General features: G+C 40.9%; 1 protein-coding gene across 1 annotated transcript in view; it reads right to left on the reverse strand.

The window, feature by feature from the left end:
* Positions 1–12,480: 12,480 nt before the first annotated feature.
* LOC133556071 (RNA binding protein fox-1 homolog 3-like) overlaps positions 12,481–14,647 on the reverse strand; it is a 981,253-nt gene continuing 979,086 nt past the window's right edge. Inside the window, exon 15 of the mRNA XM_061905676.1 lies at positions 12,481–13,858. Within this exon, the coding sequence (XP_061761660.1) occupies positions 13,856–13,858 (3 nt within the window). The 3' untranslated portion in view covers positions 12,481–13,855. The remainder of the gene's footprint in view (positions 13,859–14,647) is intronic.

Raw genomic sequence — 14,647 nt, forward strand, 5'->3', positions numbered from 1 at the left:
TGCCAAAGTAGTTGGGAAAGGGCATGTTCACCACTGTGTTACATCACTTTTTCTTTTAACAACACTCAAACGTTTGGGAACTGACGAAACTAATTGTGGAAGCTTTGAAAGTGGAATTCTTTCCCATTCTTATGTAGAGCTTCAGTCGTTCAACAGTCCGGGGTCTCCGCTGTAGTATTTTACGCTTCATATGCGCCACACATTTTCGATGGGAGACAGGTCTGGACTGCAGGCGGGCCAGGAAAGTACCCGCACTCTTTTTTTTACGAAGCCACGCTGTTGTAACACGTGCTGAATGTGGCTTGAAATTGTCTTGCTGAAATAAGCAGGAGCGTCCATGAAAAATACACTGCTTAGATGGCAGCCTATGTTGTTACAAAACCTGTATGCACCTTTCAGCATAATGGTGCTTTCACAGATGTGTAAGTTACCCATGGCTTGGGCACTATTGCACCCCCATACCATCAAAGATGCTGGCTTTTTTAACTTTGCATCGATAACAGTCTGGATGGTTTGCTTCCCCTTTGGTCTGGATGACACAATGTCGAATATTTCCAAAAACAATTTGAAATGTGGTCTTGTCAGACCACAGAACACTTTTCCACTTTGCATCAGTCCATCTTAGATGATCTCGGGCCCAGAGAAGCCGGCGGCGTTTCCAGATATTGTTCATAAATGGCTTTCGCTTTGCATAGTAGAGGTTTAATTTGCACTTACAGATGTAGTGATGAACTGTATTTAGTGACAGTGTTTTCTGAAGTGTTCCTGAGCCCATGTGGTGATATCCTTTAGAGATTGATGTCGGTTTTTGATACAGTGCCGTCTGAGGGATCAAAAGTCACAGTCATTCAATGTTGGTTTCCCGCCATGCCACTTACGTGGAATGATTTCTCCAGATTCTCGGAACCTTTTGATGATATTATGGACCGTAGATGTTGAAATCCCTAAATTGCTTGCAATTGCACTTTGAGAAACAATGTTCTTGAACTGTTTGACTATTTGCTCACGCAGTTGTGGACAAAGGGGTGTACCTCGCCCCATCCTTTCTTGTGAAAGACTGAGCATTTTTTCCCAATTAGCCTGCACACCTGTGGGATGTTCCAAATAAGTGTTTGATGAGCATTCCTCAACTTTATCAGTATTTATTGCCACCTTTCCCAACTTCTTTGTCACGTGTTGCTGGCATAAAATTCTAAAGTTAATGATTATTTGCGAAAAAAAGAAAAAAATTATCAGTTTGAACATAAAATATGTTGTCTTTGTAGCATATTCAACTGAATATGGGTTAAAAATTATTTGCAAATCCTTGTATTCCGTTTATAATTACATCTAACACAATTTCCCAACTCATATGGAAACGGGGTTTGTAAATCTAAAAGTAAAATAGTGTAGAAAATCCACCCAATTGCAGGAAATGTAGTCTTAATTTTAGTAACGTTATCTCGGTGTTCGCGTGGCAGAACTTTGTGCTGCTAGAAATGTTCCTCTTGTTGTCTCAAAGGCTGCTCACATCCCTGGATAAAGAGAGAAGAAGATGGTAAATATTGTCATCGTTGTTTACAGTAAATGGCAATAAAAGCAAACGGTTGAGGAGAGTACTACCATGCCAGCATTAGCACAACTAAGTACAAACGCAGTGTACACAGTTTTCTATTTATTGTTGACATTTACAGACAATGTTGGTAAAACAAATAATCATGTTTATTTTCTTTATTTTCAGGCGCTGTAAATGACAGACTATGAGTTGTTCCTTTTTTCTTACGCTTTGACCCCCTCATTTATGGATCTTTCTTTATGTTTTGTTTTAAATAGTTTTAATTCAACTCAAGCAGAGACATTGAAAATGTGTGTTATTGTTTGTGCTGTGGCGCCATCTTTTGGATGAGTTTGCTCACTGCAGGCATCGTGGGTTGAAAATTTACATTTTATTTTAATGCCTTGAACTGGAAGTTCAAGGCATCATTAGCGTTTCTGCTTGAAATATTAATCTATTCATCAATCCTGTCGCGATCCGCTACACGGATCTTCACAGATTGTTGTTTTGTTTCCATTTTTGTATCACTCTCCGTCGTTTGACTCCTATGTTCCTGTTTAGTCTGTCACCATGGTTACATATTATTTTCACCTGCCCGTTGCTTTCGACGCACACCTGTTTCTATTTTGATTACTGCCTTATACAAGCCTGCCACTTTTCGTTGTTCTATCTCGGATCCTAATTTTCCTTCGTGCAACAGTGACGACTGCTTTAGATGTATATTCTCGCTAGCTTACACGCTATGCCTTTTTTTTATTCTTAGCTCTCATGCTAAATGATTTGTTTTCCCTTTTCGTGCCTTGCATTTGTGTTTCTGTTTGTTTTCCCAGCATCCATTCTAGCGCTTTGTGTTTGCCTTTTCTGTTTAGCACCAGTGTTTTGTTTCCAGCCTGTTTTATTACTTTAATAAATCCTTTATTTTTTACCTTTTGCTGTGTTCTTGCCTGACGCAACCTCGGAGGAACAAATCCGGCATCGTTATGCCACACAGTCTTCACAATCCAAGCTGTAACGGCAACTAACCTTCCTTTGCCATGAATTGATTAACGTGGACCCCAAATTACCATCCATCCATCCATTTTCTACCGCTTATTCCCTTTCGGGGTCGCGGGGGCGCTGGCGCCTATCTCAGCTACAATCGGGCGGAAGGCAGGGTACACCCTGGACAAGTCGCCACCTCATCGCAGGGCCAACACAGATAGACAGACAACATTCACACTCACATTCACACACTAGGGCTAATTTAGTGTTGCCAATCAACCTATCCCCAGGTGCATGTCTTTGGAGGTGGGAGGAAGCCGGAGTACCCGGAGGGAACCCACGCATTCACGGGGAGAACATGCAAACTCCACACAGAAAGATCCCGAGCCTGGATTTGAACCCAGGACTGCAGGAACTTCGTATTGTGAGGCAGACGCACTAACCCCTCTGCCACCGTGAAGCCCAAATTACATTAATTACATTAAACAATTTGAAAAACTTATTTGGGTGTTACTATCTCGTGGTCAATTGTATGGAATATGTACCGTACTGTACAATCTACTACTAAAAGTTTCAATCAATCAATGCCGTTTCTTTTCCTTTGCTCAGCTGTTCCTGCGTTCCACAAAAACAGGCTGACGCCGATCCAAAGAATAAATAAATGACAGGGTTTATTTTCATTTTTCTTCCTGACGAACAGTAAGAAGAATAGCAAAAAATAATACAGATAACGTTAGCACAAACACGTCTTGAGTCCAATTTACATACGTTTAAACACGTTCAAAAAAGCAAAGCCCTGTTCGACCTTTTTTAAAACAAAACATTGTCGCATTTACGGCAGTTGCTGACAATTTAGGACAGTTACCGGCACTTTATGACATCCAGTCTAAACAGAGCAAACCAGTAGAGCAGTGGTTCTCAAATGGGGGTGCGTGTACCCCAGAAGGTATGCCAAGGGGTACGTGAGATTTTTTTTTAAATACTCTAAAAATAGCAACAATTCAATAATCCGTTACAAATATATTTATTGAATAATACTTCAACAAAATATGAATGTAAGTTCATAAACTGTGAAAATAAATGCAACAATGCAATATTCAGTGTTGACAGCTAGATTTTTTGTGGACATGTTCCATAAATATTGATGTTAAAGATTTATTTTTTGTGAAGAAATGTTTAGATTAAGTTGATGAATCCAGATGGATCTCTATTACAATCCCCAAAGAGGGCATTTTAAGGTGATGATTACTTCTATGTGTAGAAATCTTTATTTTTAATTTAATCACTTTGTGGAGAGGCGGGATACGGCTGTCCGACAGCAAGGCAGGGTCAAGATGGCGGCAAGGAGGCGTGGACGGCGAGCGAGCGGCGAGGCGGGGCACGCCGGGAGCGACGCTGCAATCATGATCAGGTGCACGGGAAGCCCAGCTGGTCACAATTAAATAATCCTCACAAACTATGTACAAGGGTGACAGCCGGAAACGTGGGGGGGAGAGACGGAGACCAGAGACGAAGCCAGAGAGAAGCGGATGTGGCGCGAGCGCGGAAGAGGAAGAGAGCCGGAGGAAGACGCAGACGCGGCCGGCTGAAAAGCGAAAGCTGAAAGGTTCTATTCAAATAATAAAACAAAAGTCACAAACTGCTGGACGTAATGTCTATCTTTGGTGGTCCATGGAACCCGGATGGTGAGAGTCCGTCACACACTTGTTTATTTTTCAACAAGTTTTTAATTATTTTTATATCTTTTTTTCCAAATAGTTCAAGAAAGACCACTACAAATGAGCAATATTTTGCACTGTTATACAATTTAATAAATCAGAAACTGATGACATAGTGCTGTATTTTACAGGTGCTGGTCATATTATTAGAATATCATTAAAAAGTTGATTTATTTCATTAATTCCATTTAGAAAGTCAAACTTGTAGAATGTATACATTCATTCCAAACAGACTGATACATTTCAAGTGTTTTTTGCCAAAAAGGAGATGATTATAGCTGACAACCAATGAAAACCCTAAATTCAACATCTCAGAAAATGTGAATATGCTGAAAAGGTCAGATACCGAAGACACCTGGTGCCACACTCTAATTAGCTAACTAACTCAAAACACCTGGAAAAGCCTGTAAATGGTCTCTCGTTTTGATTCTGTATGACACACAATCATGGGGAAGACTGCTGACTTGACAACTGTCCAAAAAATGACCATTGATACTTTAAAAAAGGAGGGCAAGACACAAAAGGTCATTGCCAAAGATGTTGGATGTTCCCAGAGCTCTGTGTCCAAGCACATTAATAGAGAGGTGAAGGGAAGACAAAGATGTGGTAGAAAAAAGTGTACAAGCAAGAGGGATAACCGCGCCCTGGAGAGGATTGTCAAACAAAACCGATTCAAAAATGTGGGGGAGATCCACAAAGAGTGGACTGCAGCTGGAGTCAGTGCTTCAAGAACCACCACGCACCGACGTATGCAAGATATGGGCTTCAGCTGTCGCATTCCTTGTGTAAAGCCACTCTTGAACAAGAGACAACGTCAAAAGCGTCTCGCCTGGGCTCAAGACAAAAAGGACTGGACTGCTGCTGAGTGGTCAAAAGTTAGGTATTCAGATGAAAGTAATTGTTGTATCTCCTTTGGAAATCAAGGTCCCAGAGTCTGGAGGAAGACAGGAGAGGCACAGAATCCACGTTGCCTGAAATCCAGTGTCAAATTTCCACAATCGGTAATGGTCTGGGGTGCCATGTCATCTGCTGGTGTTGGTCCACTGTGTTTCCTGAGGTCTAGGGTCAATGCAGCAGTCTACCAGGAAGTTTTCGAACACTTTATGCTGCCTGCCGCGGACCAGTTTTATGGAGGTGAAGATTTCATTTTCCAACATGACTTGGCACCTGCACACAGTGCCAAATCTACCAGTACCTGGTTTAAGGACCATGGTGTCCCTGTTCTTGATTGGCCTGCAAACTCACCTGACCTTAACCCCATAGAAAACCTATGGGGTATTGTGAAGCGGAAGATGCGAGATGCCAGACCCAACAATGCTGAAGAGCTGAAGACCACTATTAAAGCAACCTGGGCTCTCATAACACCTGAGGAGTGCAACAGACTGGTGGACTCCATGCCACGCCGTATTGCTGCAGCAATTCAGGCAAAAGGAGCTGCAACTAAGTATTGATTGCCGTACGTGCTGAAATTTTCCAAGTTCATACTTTTCAGTTGGCTCACATTTCTAAAAAATATTTTTTGGTACTAGTCGTAACTAATATTCTAATTTTCTGAAATACTGAATTTGGGATTTTCAGTAATTGTCAGTGCTTATCATCAAAATTTAAAGAAATCAACATTTCAAATATATCACTATGTGTGTAATGAATTGATATAATACGTAAGTTTCACGTTCTAAATATAATTACTGAAATAAGTCAACTTTTTCATGATATTCTAATAATATGAACAGCACCTGTATTTCTTTATCTCTTTTTTTCCAACCAAAAATGCTTTGCTCTGATTAGGGGGTACTTGCATTAAGAAAATGTTCACAGGGGGTACATCACTGAAAAAAGGTTGAGAACCTACCAACTACATTGCTAGGAAGTGAAAGACAATATTTTAAACTATATACCAATAATTTAGCAAAATACCAAATATATGCAGTTATGTAAGCTATTGCTGTATAATCAATATGTAAACATAAGAAAAGTGTGTAAATATGTCCGAAATGGCTTTAACACAAACAACGTTTAGACGTGCTATCGTATTGAAATGAAGCCAGCGTCATTAGCAATAACTAATATGTGTCTTTGAACTTCCAAGGGCATTCTTGTTGTACTATTTTAGTTTCGCAAATCCACCAAGGCATCTATGTGTCATACTTGATCATTCCGCGATATTGCCATATTTTTGCTGAAAAGATTTAGTAGAGAACATCCACGATAAAGTTTATAACTTTTGGTCGCTAATAAAAAAGCCTTGCCTGTACCGGAAGTAGCAGACGATGTGTGCGTGACGTCACGAGTTGTAGGGCTCCTCACATCCTCACATTGTTTATAATCATAGCCACCAGCAGCAAGAGCTGACAAGAAGTGACAATTTCCCCATTAATTTAAGGGAGGATGAAAGATTTGTGGATGAGGAAAGTTAGAGTGAAGCACTAGAAAAAAAGTAAGAAAAATAAAAGGCGACGGCAGTGGGAGCGATTCAGATGTTATCAGACACATTTACTAGTGTTTTAGTGAGATTATTAAGTCATACCTGAAAGTCGGAGGGGTTTGGTGACCGCCAGTGTCTCTGATGGAAGCAATGGAGGAGCCAAGAAAGTCGCAGCTACCTATTTGACAGCTGCTGCAGGAAGAATGACACAAGCTCCGCTCATGTCTCCGGTAAGAGCCGACTTATTACCACAATTTTCTCACCGAAACCTGCCGGTCGACATGTGGTAGAGAAACATGTTCGCTTGACCGCTCTGTTCCATATTAAAGCAAAGAAACACGGGCTGTGTTTTGGTTGCTGAAGGCCGCTTTCCACCAACAGCATTCTTCTTTATATATAGTCTCCATTATTAATTGAACAAATTGCAAAAGATTCAGCAACACAGATGTCCAAAATACTGTGTAATTATGGGATTAAATCGGATGACTTTTAGCCATGAGTGGTGCTGGGATAAAATGTCCGCTAATAACATCACAAGCACGCGTCAAAATAAGCGTCATCATTCCGCGACGTTTTCAACAGGAAACTTTGCGGGAAGTTTAAAATTGCAATTTACTACACGTATTGGCATGTGTTGCAATGTTAAGATTTTATCATTGATATATAAACTATCAGACTGCGTGGTCGGTAGTAGTGGAGTTTAAGTAGGCCTTTAAAACAGACTTCTGTTTTGTTTGATCAGCCGTTTTACTGCCGTGTTACAGACACTGTTTGGAACAATTAAGGTATGCAAATAAACATTTATAATGTTTTTATGTGTAAATAACTAATTTTACAACGCATATATATCTGCGGTTTATTGTCCGGTGTGGCTAATATATGCAAAAGTACATTTTTTGTCTAAAATGTAGTTGGTGTGGCTCTATAGTGTGGAAAATACGGTGTTTACATTTGTGTCCTGCATGATTGTTCACTCGAACTTTGTCTTTACTAGACTTGTGGACACGCCGGCCGCTGCACCAGACAGGTGCTTTCCATCTTGTAAGCCCCGAGGAGGCTGGGGTGGTTGGGGGGCGGCTCGGGCCAAAGACAAATGGGTCTGCGGGCGGGGCCGCTCCGCCTGATCCAGGTGACACGCTGATGTCGCGTGACGGTATTTACAGCCTGAACAGAAGAAGCGCACACACTGAGGTTGAAGTAGACAAGTTTATTCATGGTCATAATGAGGAAGATGATATTAATAATTAGTCATAATTATAATAACGTTAATGTCATAATAAATAGAACTCTTCATCTGAAGCACGTAAAGAGAAGCATACAGAAAGAGAAAAAAACAAAAACACAAAGTAGGGAGGCAGGAGGGGTGGGGACGTTAGAGACAATATTTTTTTTTTTTAACCTTTCAATATAGCCATTACATTTTTTTACTTTTTTTAAAACTGTATTTACCTTGAACATTTACAAAACGGATAAAGATAGATAAAAAAATCATTATAAATAAATTTTTTGAACAAAATACAAGACTTTTTTTTTTTTCTCCTGAAGGGATGGATGGGGGGGTGGGGGGGGTTGTCATTATGTACAGAACAGCGGGAGTACAAAAAGGGTCACACACACTTGACAGGTGGGGAGGGCGGCTATGTTGGGGGGACTCATTTGTGCTCAGGAAGATCTGGACCAGGTTGACCGCTATGAAGGCGCTGTCACGCCAAATTCCCCCCCCCATTTACTTCCGGGGTCACGTTTTCTCAAGTTTCCTCTTATGTCATCCCATAGCTTGTGTTTGTAAATTCTTTTTTGAATTTATTTTTTTATTTTTTATAATGTAGTGTTAACAAAATGTCCGTATTTTTGTAATATAGCGTTATATTTTTATAATATAGTGTTAACAAAACGTCTGTATTTTTATAATATAGCGTTATATTTTTATAATATAGCGTTAACAAAACGTCCGTATTTTCATAATATAGAGTTATATTTTCATAATATAGCGTTATATTTTTATAATATAGCGTTATATTTGTATAATATAGCGTTAACAAAACGTCTGTATTAATCGGACAAATTAACTCGAGGATATGAATACGCTTTAACAATAAAAATAGTCATATCCTTCAGTAACTAAACTACAAAGAACAATATTTGTAAATGAGAAATGAGAAGGAATAAAGACTTTTTTTTATCGTGTTAAATCGATTTCTTCAGATTCCAGCAGTGAAGTATCCTTCCAGCGACGGGCGATGTCACGCCAAATTTCTTCCCCCCTACAAAAGCCTTCCCCACCTCATTTACTTCCGGGGTGATGATTAATACAGACATTTTGTTAACGCTATATTATAAAAATATAACGCTATGTTATAAAAATACAGACATTTTGTTAACGCTATATTATTAAAGAAAAATAAAAAAACAATTTACAAACACAAGCTATGGGATGACGCATTTACTTCCGGGGTCACGTTTCCTCTTATGTCATCCCATAGCTTGTGTTTGTAAATTGTTTTTTAATGTCAAAACGTCTGTGTTTTTATAATATAGCGTTATATTTGTATAATATAGCGTTAACAAAACGTCTGTATTAATCATGACCCCGGAAGTAAATGGGAGGGGGGAAGGTTTTTGTAGGGAGAAGAAATTTGGCGTGACAGCAGTCAAAGCCATAGTGTGACGTAAGAGGAAAGATGTGAAGTGAAGTGAATTATATTTATATAGCGCTTTTTCTCAAGTGACTCAAAGCGCTTTTTTACATAGTGAAACCCAATATCTAAGTTGCATTCAAACCAGTGTGGGTGGCACTGGGAGCAGGTGGGTAAAGTGTCTTGCCCAAGGACACAACGGCAGTGACTAGGTTGGCAGAAGCGGGAATCGAACCTGCAACCCTAAATTTGCTGGCACGGCCACTCTACCAACCGAGCTAAACCGATGACCCCGGAAGTAAATGGGGGGCAAGGTTTTTGTAGGGGGGAAGAAATTTGGTGTGACATTGCCGCCGCCTCCCCCTGCTGAGGGGGCGGGGCGGCGGGGCAGAGATGGCCAACCACAGTGTGTGTTGTGCACGCGAAGCGCCTGCAGCAGCTCTTTGTGCAGCTACAAAAGTGGAAGAACGGCGATCACGAGCAACCACGTCGTTATTTACAATGGAAATGTGCTGCAAAGCCTCATGGGACAGAGAATTATACGCCTTAATTTTGAAATGTGTCTTCTGCACAATCACTGAAAGTCTTGAGTGTAATCAAACAGTTAGTTCTTGTTGGATTTTCTGCAACAAAACTCCTTTTTTTCCAATCACAATAAAATACACCAACTACACACTAGAGATCGACCAATATGTTTTTTACTGATTATTAGTAGTCAATATTTGGATAGCAAATATTAACTTGCAGTAAAAGTTATTTAAACAGGAATAGTACATGTCAGTATACAGCTGGACAAGATCTTAAGTTGTTTTTTAAACATTATTTTTTTTTTTAAAGAAAACAAACATTTGGCAAATTTCTTTGGAGAATTGGTAAAAATATTGCATTTCTCGACATCACAATAACTCGTCATCTATTTAACTTAACACCATATTATAACAGTTTATGGATTTAATACCGTATTTTTCGAACTATAAGTCGCAGTTTTTTTCATAGTTTGGCCAGGGGTGTGACTTATACTCAGGAGAGACTTATGTGTGAAATTATTAACACATTACCGTAAAATATCTAATATTATTATTTAGCTCATTCACGTAAGAGACTAGACGTATAAGATTTCATGGGAGTTAGCAATTAGGAGTGACAGATTGTTTGGTAAACGTATAGCATGTTCTATATGTTATAGTTATTTGAATGACTCTTACCATAATATGTTACGTTAACATACCAGGCACCTTCTCCGTTGGTTATTTATGCGTCATATAACGTACACTTATTCAGCCTGTTGTTGACTATTCTTTATTTATTTTAAATTGCCTTTCAAATGTCTATTCTTGGTGTTGGGTTTTATCAAATAAATGTTCCCAAAGAATGCGACTTATACAGTGGGGTAAAAAAGTATTTAGTCAGCCACCGGTTGTGAAAGTTCTCCCACTTAAAATTATGACAGAGGTCTGTAATTTTCATCATAGGTACACTTCAGCTGTGAGAGACAGAATGTGAAAAAAAAAACCCAGGAATTCACATTGTAGGAATTTTAAAGAATTTATTTGTAAATTATGGTGGAAAATAAGTATTTGGTCAACCATTCGAAGCTCTCACTGGTGGAAGGAGTTTTTGACTCAAAATCTCACGATACATGGCCCCATTCATTCTTTTCTTAACACGGATCAATCGTCTTGTCCCCTTAGCAGAAAAAAAGCCCCAAAGCATGATATTTCCACCCCCATGCTTCACAGTAGGTATGGTGTTCTTGGGATGCAACTCAGTATTCTTCTTCCTCCAAACACGACGAGTTGAGTTTATACCAAAATGGATACAGGGATGATACAGCAGAGGATTGGGAGAATGTCATGTGGTCAGATGAAACCAAAATAGAACTTTTTGGTATAAACTCAACTCGTCGTGTTTGGAAGAAGAAGAATACTCAGTTGCATCCCAAGAACACCATACCTACTGTGAAGCATGGGGGTGGAAACATCATGCTTTGGGGCTGTTTTTCTGCTAAGGGGACAGGACGATTGATCCGTGTTAAAGAAAAAATTAAATTAATTTTGAGCCAAAACCTCCTTCCATCAGTGAGAGCGTTGAATGGTTTACCAAATACTAATTTTCCACCATAATTTACAAATAAATTCTTCAAAATTCCTACAATGTGAATTCCTGGATTTTTTTTTCACATTCTGTCTCTCACAGTTGAGGTGTACCTCTGATGAAAATTACAGACCTCTGTCATCATTTTAAGTGGGAGAACTTGCACAATCGGTGGCTGACTAAATACTTTTTTGCCCCACCGTATATGTTTTTTTTCCTTTTTTATTATGCATTTTCGGCAGGTGCGACTTATACTCCGGAGTGACTTATACTCCGGAAAATACGGTATATATTATCTGCTGAAGTATTTCTAGTGTTGTAAAAAAAAAAAATGAAAAAAGGCCGATACCGATAGACGTCAAAATGCCAAATATCGGCGCCTATAATTGGTCAATCTCTACTACACACTGGCTATAATCCCAAACATCTGCTACGTGAACAACTAGTCTAGCCAAGTAAATGCGAATGCTTCTTTGATTTGCCAAAGAAGAAAGTAGACTCGCCAAGGGAGCGAGCGTCGGTTTGCGTAACAAAGCGAGGCGGAAACGTCCATTTTGGATCTGTCGCTAACAGTCTCGTAGAACGTGCGCGTGCATAGATCATCTGCGCTCGCACCACGCCAACTGTGGTTCTTCATCTCTGCCTGACGAGCGGATCAACCAGCCAGCCTCTCCTCCTCACAGGAAGTTCCCTTCAAAGTAAAACTCCAGCCCGCCGCCGCGGGCCTTCGGAGCTGCAAGTAGGCCAGATGAGTCATGTGACGGCGCGACGGTGAAGTCCAAGGCCGATTAAAACTTCACAAAGAGAGACTTTGCACTACACAGGAAGCTTGCACGAGGGAAGAGGAGGACGAGGAGGAGCCCTGATTCATTTGCTTTAAGCCGGAACCAGCTGTCAATCAAAAGATGGAAGGTTGGGGCGTAAACCACGTTGGAAGCGTCTAGAACAAAGCGCCGCGAGTCCCACCCCCCCCACGCCCCGGTGCACCGCCGCAGGAAGCCGCCGGACTAGGCGGCCGTTAGCGAGCGCTTCCTTCGGCAGCGGCTGGCGGCCTAAATCTGGGCCGGTATGCCCCCCCCCCCCCCCCCCCCACCCCCCGCTGGCTCCTGATCAAAGAGCTCTGAGGCTGCGCGTTCAAATCCCACAATGGGTCGGCCGGACAGGAAAAGCGATAAATCGGATCTAATTAGAGCACTTCGATGGGGGCGGGGGCGCTGAAATCCCTACATCACATAGATGGAGGAGGTGAGCGTGAGGGAGGGGGAAGGGGGGGGGGGGCGCACACAATCACCGTCACACGTCCAATCAGAGAACACATGATCACATGGTACAGTAAATAGCACGGGCATATTTAGTGGGAAGGTGGGCGGGGCAGGGTTCGGGGGGCGGGGACTGAACTCTAAAAGGGGGCTTCTCTGCCCGCCCCCTCTACTCCCTGACATCACCACAGCCCATAGAATAGATATGTATGTATATATATATATATATATTTATATATATATTTATGTACAGCCAAAGAATACAGTCGAGACACTGAAGTACATTCAAAGAACTGAACCAACATTCTTCTTGAACACGTTTACAGCGACGCCTCGTAGAAACATTTCCTCCTGTAGAAACAAAGAAAAAGCCCGAAAAACACGCAAATGGACACTCGTAGAATACGCACGTCGGCCAAACGGTCCAAGCCCCCCCCCGACCCCTTCGCTCCTCCCAGTCCGTGCCGGTACACGCCGCCAACAACCAGTCTGTTGGCGTTTGGGGGGGGGGCGGAGCTAAGTAAAGACGGCGACCGACTTTGGAGTCCTTGGGGAGCGGGGCTCGCCCGTCGCTGTAAAGCAGGGAGGGGATTGGGCTGGGGTGTGGGGGAGGGGGGGTGTGCTGCCAAGAGGAAGTGACATCACGACAGCATCCTGGGGCGGTAGCAAAAAAAGGAGGAGCATCGCCGTGGCCAAAAAGGAAGGAAGAAAGTGGGCTGACCTTTGACTCCAGGAAGCATAGAAAGACTGTACGTCCTCCCGGCGACAGGGGCCGGGCCTTGAGGAGGAGGAGGAGGGGGGAGGAGGGGGGAGGCGGAGCTCCTCCTCACTCCTCCCCCATCAGCATGGAGGGCCGACTGTTCATCTCCCAAAAACCTAAAAACACATTTGTACATATATATATTTATACGCCTTTATACACACTTTGTACCATTGGAAATCACAAAAGTATAGAAAAATAAAATGTTTTATCGGAACGGGACACGTCTCATCCTCTTGCTGTCTTTCTGGCACAAAGATGGCTGCTCCCTGGTGGAAAGTGGCTTCTCCATCTGTCAACTTTTGAGGCTGCTTTGATGCCGCCGCCACTTTTGTACACCTCCCGTCTTCCCTCGCCAGCATGGTTGTTGTTCTCTTAAAGCTAGCTCTCCTCGCCGTCGCTCTCGTCTGTGATGTCCGTCAATACCGAGTACAGCTTCCTTGTCTATTTACTGCAAACAAGGAGACAAGCGAGGACACGGTGAATAGTCTGCACACCGCACACCTGCGCTCCATGCCTTTGTTTTCTTCTCACAGGAAGTGCAAGCTGGCCAATCAACATGCGGGAATGTGTGGAATAAGAACTAGTGATGTCTGGACCGATACTGAAATTTCTTTATGTGCTAATATCAATTCTAAAATCAAAATATTGATATTTTTGATATTCAATTATTTCAAATAATGTATATCATTACCAGGAACACAATGTAAAGTAAATAAATCATCGTCAGGATATTTGATGCAAATCTCCTGACGATTGAGGGAACCCCTCATGAAACAGTTCTGTAGCGATGAAGTAGTCTTGTGATTTTTTCCCACACATACATATATATATATATATATATATATATATATATATATATATATATATATATATATATGTGTGTGTATGTGTATGTATATATCTATATATACATATATACGTGTGTGTGTATATAAATATATACATATATATATATGTATATATGTATATATAAATGTGTGTATATATATTTGTATACACATATGTGTGTATACATATAGAAATATGTATTTATATATATACACATATACAAACATAAGTATATGTATACATACAAATGTATGTAAATGGGTATATACATAAATGTGTGTATATAAATGTGTATATGTATGTATATATATATATATATCTATATATACATGTGTGTGTGTATATATACATACATATATATGTGTGTATACATATAGAAATATGTATATATATATATATATACACACAC

This window comes from Nerophis ophidion, linkage group LG07 (genome assembly GCF_033978795.1).
Source record: "Nerophis ophidion isolate RoL-2023_Sa linkage group LG07, RoL_Noph_v1.0, whole genome shotgun sequence".
NCBI lineage: Eukaryota > Metazoa > Chordata > Actinopteri > Syngnathiformes > Syngnathidae > Nerophis > Nerophis ophidion.